The sequence below is a fragment of the Mugil cephalus genome, chromosome 16 (genome assembly GCF_022458985.1).
Source record: "Mugil cephalus isolate CIBA_MC_2020 chromosome 16, CIBA_Mcephalus_1.1, whole genome shotgun sequence".
In the NCBI taxonomy this organism is placed as follows: domain Eukaryota; kingdom Metazoa; phylum Chordata; class Actinopteri; order Mugiliformes; family Mugilidae; genus Mugil; species Mugil cephalus.
This window is the reverse complement of record NC_061785.1, coordinates 16,369,838-16,381,153: the sequence shown is the minus strand read 5'-3', so window position 1 is coordinate 16,381,153 and position 11,316 is coordinate 16,369,838. Positions and strand designations below refer to the sequence as shown.

General features: G+C 43.1%; 1 protein-coding gene across 11 annotated transcripts; it reads left to right on the top strand.

The window, feature by feature from the left end:
- The first annotated feature begins 123 nt into the window (after positions 1 to 123).
- Positions 124 to 11,099, top strand: csnk1e (casein kinase 1, epsilon). Of its 11 annotated transcripts, none has more exons than XM_047609836.1 (12): positions 124 to 171; positions 1,252 to 1,359; positions 2,767 to 2,864; positions 2,988 to 3,098; positions 4,520 to 4,668; positions 6,459 to 6,687; positions 6,866 to 7,036; positions 7,167 to 7,315; positions 7,417 to 7,615; positions 7,702 to 7,847; positions 8,690 to 8,755; positions 9,697 to 11,099. In XM_047609836.1, exons 3-11 carry the CDS (start codon positions 2,789 to 2,791, stop codon positions 8,720 to 8,722), a joined length of 1,263 nt encoding a protein of 420 aa, XP_047465792.1. In that variant the 5' UTR covers positions 124 to 171; positions 1,252 to 1,359; positions 2,767 to 2,788; the 3' UTR covers positions 8,723 to 8,755; positions 9,697 to 11,099. The 11 variants fall into 11 exon arrangements, with proteins under 11 accessions (XP_047465792.1, XP_047465791.1, XP_047465796.1 ...); XM_047609835.1 differs by lacking the exon at positions 124 to 171 and adding an exon at positions 458 to 594; XM_047609840.1 differs by lacking the exon at positions 124 to 171 and having other exon boundaries at positions 1,087 to 1,359; positions 8,690 to 8,744; positions 9,700 to 11,099.
- The last annotated feature ends 217 nt before the right edge of the window (positions 11,100 to 11,316 follow it).

Below are 11,316 nucleotides of genomic sequence, written 5' to 3'. Positions count from 1 at the left end.
CTCCTAGACTGTAAGGTGGCTTCAAAGGGGGTCGTGTTTGACACATTCACAAGAAGAGTCCCTTTGAACTGCCCATTCCTGAGCTATTCACAACGTCTGAAGTAAAAATGTGTAAAAATTTCTGACACCGACAGAAATGTGAAGGTGCTGGAAGTTCGTTTTCACTGGAAGGTGAGATTTTATAGTGTCATTTTGCTGTTGTGTAGTTTATCTTTATTAATTTCAACATTTTGAGGGAAATATTGATATAATGGCCTACTTATTTTCATCATGTCTTTGCGTTTTTCACTCTATATTAGCTTGTTAGCTTGCTAAACGTTCACAGCTAAACCGTTAGCCTCGATGGCTTCTAGCTGACGACTGTTGCCTAGCAGCGGCGTGGTTGCGACTTACCACTGATATTACAACGTGAAAACACATGTAGAGGCATTAAATAAATCTTTTAGTGAGTTTACAGTTATGTGGTCATTTAAAAAAAGAATATACGGTGGTTTCCAAGCCTGGAAGCCGGAGCAACCTCCGTTTCCACAATTTCTCGTGACAGAAAGTTGGCCTGGAGTCACTCCGATGAGAACTTCTTATCCTCCAGCAAAGGTCTGTCGGGCCAGTGTAATAGTTTGGTGATGCAGGTTATCTGAGTGCTAAGAAAAGGGCTGTTGTTGGTTGTTGGATTATACAGTTGCTTGCCCCACAATTAAATTCAAATGCTGTTGACAGACTCATATTATGATAAAAATGAAGCCTGACTATGCCAGGCTAGGCTACACTATTTACCACTAGAGGGAGCAGGTTGACATTTTCCTACAATTCCGCTTACATTTGGCCTTATTTGATCTATAACAGGTAGAGGCCACTAATTCTCTTCTTTTTTTTACACTATGAAAATTGCTTTGAGATTGATGAGTGGTGCAAACACACGCAGCAGCCATAAGTGAGCGCTGCCGGGGTGCTTCATTCATGCCTGCAGACGGCAGCAGCGGCGGCTTTAAGACAATCCGGGCATCTCTGCAAGTCTGCGGATGACATCATTGATATTGTCAATGGTGTAAACTGAGAGAGAGGGCTGGGTGAGTGTGAGGGGGAGACAGAGAGGGGAGAGAGAAGGAAGGACCTCCGTGTCTAGTTAGGCGTTTTTCCTCAGGAAAAAAAAAAACAAGACAATAATCGTGACAAGGAGAATATTCCAGAGTCGGGTCAACTGCACTTTTTTTTTTTTAGGTCTTTTTTTTTTGTATCATTTTATTTTTGCAGGACTGAGGGTTTGCAGATCTCCGAGGTTATGAGCCGTCCGAAGCCGCGTCGCTACGTCGCTGTCCAGGGTCCTGAGTGAGACGGAGCCACCGGGCGACCACGGAGCAGGTGAGGAGGTGGAGGAGGAAGAGGAAGAGGAAGAGGAGGTGTGGTGGTGGTGGTGGTGGTGGGTGTATGTTGGCTAGTCAAGGTGTCTGGAGATTGTGCGTGCGTGTATGTGTGTGTTGTTGTGTTGCTTTTAGGTTATGCAAACAGAGTCCAAATAGAGTCGCGTTGGGGCGTGTGTGGGGGCCGGTGGGGGTGCGTTTTATTGAGAAGTCCTGTGTGGAGGGTGCGGTTATGGGAATTATTACCACATCTGATGGTCAACCAGGGATGAACGGTGCGTTTTATTTATTTATTTATTTTATTTTTTTTTTTTCTCCATCCAGCGCCTACCTCATATACACTCTTGTGGTATCTGGGGCAACTGCATGGAAGTATTCTCTGTGAAAATATCACGTTTTTTTTTTTTTTTTTGGTGCAGTCTGTAACACTGACAGTAAAGCAGCTTTTTGGAGGCTGGGCGATATATAAAAAAAATGATGTGAAAGGTTTGGTGATGTGCAGCAGTGGCTTGCTCTGCCTCATTGTGCCTGCACGGTGCATGTGGATGGGGTGTATGTAGGTCCACAACGAACGCAGCCAAGTCTGGAAAAAAAAAAAAAAAAAAAAAGAACTTAGTCAGCGATTAATGCAATGTCAAACTGGCATGTAAAGTGTAACCTCTGTTAAAACCCTTCAGTCGTTCCCCACTTTTAAGTCCCCGTTTCATGGCTGTGCAGACAGATAGGAGGACTCGGGCAAAGGGAAACATGACTCACTCGAATTTTGTCAGGGGACTCCAGTCAAAAACTGGGAGTTTATGCAAATGATTGTACACAGGACCAGACTCCTTTGAAGAGCTTTGGGAAGAGTGTGTGAGATGCTGATCCAGCCCCCCCCCCCCCCCCCTCGCCCCCCGCAGATCTGCATAAATCATGTTACACAACTACACGCTTCTTCTCCTTTGCTCTCACCTTTTCCCCATGCACTTCATAAACACTTCGTTGGCTCGCATTGTTGTCTAGAGTTTATTACCGTCTAAAAGTGTCGAGATTCCAGCACAACAAAACGTGGCTTGGCGTTAGATCTAGAAAGGCTTTGCTTCCACGGATGGGTTAGCGAGCAACGTTTTCCTTGATGCTTCCAGTGATTCAACTCCGGCTGCAGTACGTCACTGTTTTGGCACAGCTATTTTCACTTTTCTTTTTCATCTCCTCTGTCAATCTTTCCCTCAAGTATTCGGTTTTATTTTCTCTCATGCTACAGCGGCCCCAGGGCACATAGCTTTGAGTTTGAAGTCTGCAGCTTTGCACCACAGTGTCCTTTTACTCTATTGATCACCAGTGATTGATGACAGCTTTGTGTGCGTTTGTATCTTTCTGTATGTGTGTGTGTCTCTGTGTGGTGTGTGCGTTTGTTTTAACCCCTCAGTGAGTTGAAACGCTCAGGGGCCATGGAGCTGAGGGTGGGGAACAAGTACCGCCTCGGGAGGAAGATAGGGAGCGGATCATTCGGAGATATTTACCTCGGTGAGGATCAATCCCACACGTGCTCCACAGAGTTTTCGTGCGCCGCGATAACCAACTCTGTCCTGATTTTCCGCCGCCGACATGTTGCAACTTCACTTCTCCCTCTTCGATTTCTGCCGACAGGTTCAAACATCGCTACAGGAGAGGAGGTAGCAATCAAACTGGAATGTGTGAAGACCAAACATCCACAGCTCCACATTGAGAGCAAATTCTACAAAATGATGCAAGGTGGAGGTAGGGCACACCAAGAAATGTCTCTGGCCTGTTTTTTGAAGGTTTACTACGGGTGAAGCCTTTTAGGGGCACTGAGGAGTGTTTAAAGCTGCAGTGGGCTATTAACAGTGATTATACTTGTTTAACAAGCATTGCACTTCATTTATAGACCTTGAGAGGCATTTGAGGTCCATTCAGGGTCATTCAGGGACACCAACAAGAAACTCTGACTTACATTAATCAGCTGTTGCACCAAGGTGTACTATGGGTTAAATGATGGATATACTGTGAGACAAGACACGAGCTAACGTGTTATATTGATATCCATTGATTGTCAGCACAGATTTATAAGACAGAAATAAGGTCAGAGCAAAATTTAGTAACAAAACATTAAACAATCTACAATGAAAACATTAGAATAAATTAGACTTTTTAAAAGTAAATGTGCAAAAGAGATCCGGTAAACCAGTTTTGCCACTCTGTCAGTTTGGTGTATGTATTATTTATAGTATTAGTAACAATACACTAGATAATGATTCTCACCGATAATATCATAACTGGAGAAGTGAATAACCATCTTGTGACAATTCAGTGTTCTGCTGGGAAACTTTCGGACCTGACATTCATCTGGATGTTACTTAAACATGTATCACCCACCTAGATGAGACCAGGCCCCCCCACCACATAGCAATGACTCTCACTCGATGGCAGCAGTCATACACACAAAAATGATTTAAAAAAAAAAAAACAGCACAAGATGACACCTGGATTTGACTAAGCCAATAGGTACGAGCCTCCTATTGGATAATTACTGCATGGGTGATAATCTTTCAGCTGGCGACAAGTTATTTAACCCCAACTGATGCATTGAGTAGCTTCTCAATTCTCAAACAACCGCATGGAAAGACACATCCTGTGTCCATGGAAAAGATGTTGGTCTGTTTGAGAAGGGTCAAATCATTAACATGCATCAAGCAGGGGGAAGGAGATTGACACAGAAACTATTAAAATTGGGATAAGGACTGTCCAACGCTGCATTATTAAAAACTGGAAGGACAGTGGGGAACCATCATGATGGGCGCGTCAGAGTAAGAAGAGAGGCAGATGAAGTTTTTTTTTTTGTCCAGGCAGTGTATAATATAATATAACATAATATAATATAATATAATATAGACCAATATTATTAGCAGTAATTAACATGTTATTATTAAGTACAGTAGTTATATTGATGTCAGGAGAGAATGGACAAAAGCAAGGAATAAATGACTGAAATGTAAAAATAATATAACCAAAAATAATAATGTAGCAGTCAAATAAAGACATCTGAGGAGGTGAAAATATAGCCATCGAGGAGAATTAGTGAAGTAAGTGCGATCCTGTGTTATTATTCTAAACTCTTCTATCTCCCGACTCTCTGATTTGCACCCCTCTCGGCCTGACAGTGGGGATCCCGTCTATTAAGTGGTGCGGAGCGGAGGGAGACTACAACGTTATGGTGATGGAGCTGCTGGGCCCCAGCCTGGAGGACCTGTTCAACTTCTGCTCCCGCAAGTTCAGCCTGAAAACCGTCCTGCTGCTGGCTGACCAGATGGTGAGACATGTGACTGACTGACTATAAAACATCATAATCACGCCTCACCGTTCTCCAGGAGAAATGAATCACAGAAGGACTCCTTTATGTGTCACGGAAAAACCATCAGGAGTTTTTTTTTTTTTTTTATAAGTGGCTGACAAATGAATAAGAAATAATAAAGGTGCGCGTCTACCTTTGCTTGCACGCAGCTGGCTGAAGTCGAACTCGGGCTGAGGGATCTCAACGAAACGACGTGCATATTTTTAGACCGGAACTAAAAAGATCATTTGAAATCTGAGAATAATTCTCATCTAAACCTCTGAAGCTGGTTTCCTGCCGTGAGACAAAGTCTAAGCCCCTCAACGTCTTCGACTGCACAGTGCAATTTAGGACGCAGGAGCACCGCAAGACGGCTTAATCATTATTGGAGGGGTTGGCCAGCCGTGTCTCTTATGAGCCTGTTTAATCCCTCATATGTCATTCTTTAGTCTACAACTGGCACACTTGTTCTTTTCATCCCATTTTCTCTTGGCCACCTTGACCTCTCCCTAATCACACTGGCTGTTGTTGTTACCTCTCCTCTCCTCTCCTCTCCTCTCCTCTCCTCTCCTCTCCTCTCCTCTCCTCTCCTCTCCTCTCCTCTAACAGGGCTATAACTAAGATTTTGATTGCCTCATAACGTAAAATGTCCTCTGTATATCTGCGGAAAGGCTGACAGAGTTATTGATCAGTATCCATGACTCAACTACTATTTCACCAGGCAATGAGACACGTAGCCTTTGAACCTCGCTTTCAGTTTTGGCTTAAACACTGCGGGAAAATAAAGTCACCGCCAGAGTCACAGCTCTGCTGGTAAAGGCCAGTACAAGTCTCACCTGCTGAGGCAGATGCTCATCAACCTACACTGAATTTGAATTTTAATATTCATTTTTTTCCATTTCTAATTTTTTCTGTTATCATTAAATTGTGAGAAATGTAAAATTCGTCCATTTGTCAAATTCAAACTAAGGTGTTGATTCATTTGACCTGCAATATATGCATGTTGTATTCTAATCATGATAGATTTTTTTTTCTTCCCAAAACAAACCTGTCATTAGCTAGTATTTCACCTGAAATGACTCAGTCTGGTCCTCTCCTTTAATTAAACCAAGGTTTAGATAAAGAATGATTTCCTGTTTTGATGCTGAGCTCTTTCCAGACATGTTGCTTTATTTGTAAATGTGTGATTCTCCGGCTGCAGGGAAAACGAGAATGAGTCAGGATGAGTTTGTCACTTAGCTGCTAGAGGACCTGACTAAACTTACTGGTGGTCAGATTACAGAGATTATGCTAAGTAGCAAACTACCACAACAACAAACACAGACTGTCTCTTTAACTAAGTAGTGAAATACGTTTTGTAGAAATGGGAAACAACATTTAGTTTTTTTGTCAAAAGCCTTTGGTGGTACGGTCTCAACGCAGCATGTTTTCATGCTCCTTGTTGGTGCATTCAAGGACACTGACATTATAAATAGTGTAGCTGATTGCTTAAGGGCATAAACTATTTTTCACGTCTTGTTGTGATAATTTTCACCTATTGTTCAGATGTAATCAGAAGGGATTTAACGTCTCAGACTGGATCAGAGTTTATCTTCAGTATGTGATAATTAAAACTTTTTACCAGCACAATAATGAGACGTGATAAAACTTCACGGCGGCGGTGTCTGAAGGCACCTCTGAGGTCTATGCTGTATATTTACCGTTACTAGGCCTCAACATGCAAGAAAACCAATACCCTGCTCTTTGTGTGTCTCTCTGTGTGTCTCCAGATCAGCAGGATCGAATACATCCACTCCAAGAACTTCATCCACAGAGACGTGAAGCCTGACAACTTCCTGATGGGGCTCGGGAAGAAAGGAAACCTGGTCTACATCATCGACTTTGGCCTGGCCAAGAAATACCGCGACGCCCGAACTCACCAGCACATCCCTTACCGCGAGAACAAGAACCTCACCGGCACCGCCCGCTACGCCTCCATCAACACCCACCTGGGCATCGGTAAGACAGCGCACCTGAGCAGGACCTGGCCTAAGTGACCTACCTAAGTGGGAATGTGTGTGTGAATGTCAGTAGAACATGTTTGCATGTTTATCAATGAGGATAGGATTTTTCCTTTCCTTTCCCTCCCTCAGACTTTAATCTCTCCTCTCCCTCCGTCCTGTCTTTGTCTCCACAGAGCAGTCGAGACGAGACGACCTGGAGTCTCTGGGCTACGTTCTCATGTACTTCAACCTGGGCTCTCTGCCCTGGCAGGGACTCAAGGCTGCCACCAAGAGGCAGAAGTATGAACGCATCAGTGAGAAGAAAATGTCCACCCCCATTGAGATGCTCTGCAAAGGATACCCCTGTGAGTACAATTTAGAGGCTGGTTTTAGATTACATAAGAGCATACAACAGAATAAAATCATTTATTTGTGGGTTTTTTCATCTGTTTTTGCTTAAAATCTTCTTCTCTCTCCGTGTGCTATGTTTTCCAGCTGAGTTCTCCACCTACCTGAACTTGTGTCGCTCCCTGCGGTTCGACGACAAGCCCGACTACTCATATCTGAGGCAGCTCTTCAGGAACCTGTTCCACAGGCAGGGCTTCTCCTACGACTACGTCTTTGACTGGAACATGCTGAAGTTTGTGAGTGTTGCGCGTTTCGCAAAAACGTGGAGGTCAAAATCTTTTTTTATCAGCGTTTACATTCCCGTCTTTACATTCTGTACCGTTCCTCCGCGTTTCAGGGCGCAAGCAGAACGGCTGAGGACGGAGAGAGGGAGAGGAGGGAGGGAAAAGAAGGGGAGGAACGAGCCGGAGGAGGCCAAAGAGGAGCCGGAGGCCGAGCCTTGCCTCCCGGTCCGAACCCGTCTGCGGCCAACAGGGTCAGGAACGAGGCCGACGCCGCACCTTCAAACCAGGCCACGCGCGGGGTCCAGCAGTCAGGTCAGGGTGTTTGCTTTCGGATGTTGCGCGAGGCTGACCCAGTTAAGACTTTCATTTTAAACGACGCGTTTTGTGCGGACGTGCAGGAAACCGCTCTCCTCAGGCGGGCAGAGCGGAACGCGCCGAGCGGGAGAGGAAGGTGGCCATGAGGCTTCATCGCGGGGCCCCCGCCAACGTCTCCTCCTCGGACCTCACTGCACGCCTCGACCAGTCACGCATCACTGCGTCACAGGTAGACATGACAGGTTTGACAACGCTTATTTGTGATAAGAGTTAGCACAGATTTCATGGGCATCGGCTGCTTAACCTGTTCTTGTCTTCATTCATTAGGACATGCATTCAGTTCAAAGTACAGATATTCAGTCTTCCCTTAATCATCTTTCATAAAATGCTGAGTTTCCCAACATTTGATTACTGACGTTACAGGATTGCCACTTAATAATACAAATAGTTAATTCAGAATGCCAAATTGGAAATACTGGAGCTGGGGAAATAACCACACATAATCACCTCATAATTACCACCAGGGCGTTGAGGTGAAGAGTTTTTTTTTTTGTTGAAAGTTTAATACGATATCGGCGCAGAATAGGCTAATCCTCCCAGGCAGACTCCATGTGACCCGCAGCCTCTTCATAAATTGTAATTGGACTCTTCCCATCGCTTCGTGGCTCGTTAAGGGTCACGTCTGCATCCAGCAGCGGTGACAGCAGCCATGTCCGGACTGAGTTTACTGTAACTTACTACTCCTCCATTCAAAGAATCTTACATGCGCTGTAATAAGGAAATAGTACAAATTTGAGCAGATACAATCTTAAACTGTATGAATTTGTGTGAATGAAGCATGATACAGATTAAACAAAAGCCTTAAGATGCACAGAGTTCTATGATGACAGCATACTATGGATAATAGTTCAGTAGCTGTCTATTGATTGAAGCAGTATATAATGATAGTCTGCTCTTCTTGGTCTAAACCGTATCCGGTGTCTGCATACTGTATGTCTGAGAAGGCTTAGGTTTGACCCTAGAATTACTCATTTGATTTGAAAACTCTTCTTGTTTTCCCTTCACACTCAGGTCAGTGTGCCATTTGAACATCTGGCAAAGTGAGTTACTCCTCGCTGGCCTGCAGGTCAGTGGCAGGTATGAACATGTCTGACACAAACACACATGCACTAAGCATATTTAAGCATCCATTTGTCCTCATGACCCCTGACTTCTCGTGTGTGAAACAAAATCCTTGCTATTAAAGAGGCATAAACTTATCAAGAGAATATGATGAAGGAATCAATGATGATGAGGCAGCTGTGGAGCTTAGCAGATAGAGCAGATTGTCCACAAACAGCAGGGTTAGTGGTCCGCTTACTGGGAGTACTAATAGGTCACTATATAAATACAAGCCATTTACTATCAGAGAGTATTATTCTTTTAACTTCTTCTCAGTCTTGATGAAGGACAGATGACAAATGAAACAATAAATCCAAAGTAGTGGCAGAAACGTTGCGGTATTCATTCCAAATACTCACCAAACCACAAACGCACACATTTGTCATGTGAAAGGCCTGGTCCCCAGAGAAAAGCAGGATTACATAGTTCATCCCATAGATCACATGCACATAGATTACATTTATTTATATTGTTTTACTGTTTGACATGATCCACCTTTAAGGTCAAAGTGTGTAAAAAAAATGCATTATCGTTCATAATATAATTCTGTCTTTTATTGATATTATCTTTCTTTTTGCTTGTGGTTCTGTCTCTTCTATGCACAACTAAGCTACTGTGACCAAGTAATTTCCCTCGTGGATCATCTAAGAAGTTTATCTGAGTCTAAGTAAATCAAAAAGTGACGTTTTGCTTAAATAGCGATTAGATTAAAAAAAAGAGGAAAGCAGGTGCTTACTTTCTTACTGATCTCTCTTCAATTCTAAAACAAACCAGGAAGTTATTTTTATTTTATTTTAAACTGTTTCTCTCCATCGAATAAATGTGAATGTAAGTACTTTCAAAATCACAAACTCGAGTTCTCCGAACATGAGCCTAAACTGACACACGTAATGTTTTTCTCCCTTGTTGTGTCTCAGCAGCTGCAGGGTATCAAACACCCCTTACGTTTCAAATGGATGAATGAAGACATGAATGAGTGAAGGAGGAGAAGAGGAGCTGGAGGAGGAGGAGGAGGAGGAGGAGGAGGAGGAGGTGTTGCGGTCCTTTAAAGGGGGACCGAGGGCGTCCGTGTGTCTGTCAGTATGCGGTGTGGTGAGCATGCCCGGTCTTATAAAGCTTGCTGAGACGATGGAAAACCAGTAACACAAACAAACTTTAGGCTGGATATGTTTGGCTTTTTCAAGGGTGCATCCAAAGGGAGAGGCGGAGAGAAACGACAAAAAGCACCTCCCCTTCTTCACTCATATTCACCTGCCATCGACTCAGAGGCTCAACTTGCAAAAAAATTTTAAAAGCGAAAAAAAAATAAAATAAAAAAAAATACAATGCACAAAACGGACTAAATATCAACTATTCTGTGGTTTAGACCTGTGGTTAAACAAAAAAAATATAAATCTGCTAACGTTTGAGAGCTACACATGCTGCTTATGGTGTTCTTTAGTAGAAATAAATATGTAAACAACCACGGGGACGAACACAAAAGCGTATACAGACGTGAAATGGATGAGTCAGGAGACGAGAACGTTCTTAAAAGTGTCCATGGAGGAGCGGAGAGAATAAACGTGAGAGGGTTTACGGGAGCGAGGCTGCTTTTCGTCAGTAATCGTGTCTGTCTGTGTTTTTGTCTTAAGTGTTTTGCCTTCAGCTTTGCTTTAGAGAGTCGGAGGGAAACCAAGGACAGAGTAAGAGGTGTGACAGAAGACGTGCCCCCAGTTAAAAGTTCCTATTTTTCAGCACACTTCTCACTTCGTTGGGTGAGACTGAAAACATGCTTACTGAATTTAAGAAGAGGAGAAGAGTCAGACTGCTGTGAGCAGAGGGTGGGAAAAAAAAACAAGGATTGTGTGATATGATAAAGCCTTAGTCCGGTTTGTAACACCAGGTATGAAACGACCTAAGAAAGTTATAAGATCTTCATGGTGAGCGGGTCTGGTGTTACGTTTATTTTATTTATTTTTTTTATTATCATTTTTCCTTTTTTGTTTTGTATTAAATGTAAAATGTGTAGATATATTTTGCCAGAATGTGACAGATTGTTTTAAAGAAATGGGGCTGGAGAGAAGAGTACAGTTTATCTCCTGGCTTCCCTGGGACAGAATTGTAAAAATATTACCAGAAACCTTGAGAGTCTGCCAGACGTTTGGGCAGGCAATGACAGGAAGGTTCTTGTTGATATTTTTTGACTGAGATGTTTTGACCCAGGGTTGGCAGGACGGATGGAAAAATGACTGATGTCCTGTACATTTCTTTACCATGCTTCAACTTTATTACTATGATATTTGTGTATATTTTCTGATTCAATAAAAATATACACAACGTATACAGGCCTCTAACATGATGCTTCATTTGATAAAATACATATAGATGTAGAGAGCTGAAGAGGTTGTGAGTACTAAAGGGTGAGATCAAATCAGAAGTTCTGAAATAAAGAACAGATGTCTCACTCTCTGTGCTATTTCTCTGTCGACAAATTTAAGTGCGGACTGTATGTGGCGCTGATATGCAAATGATCAGATTTCCTTGAGCTGCATCCTTCT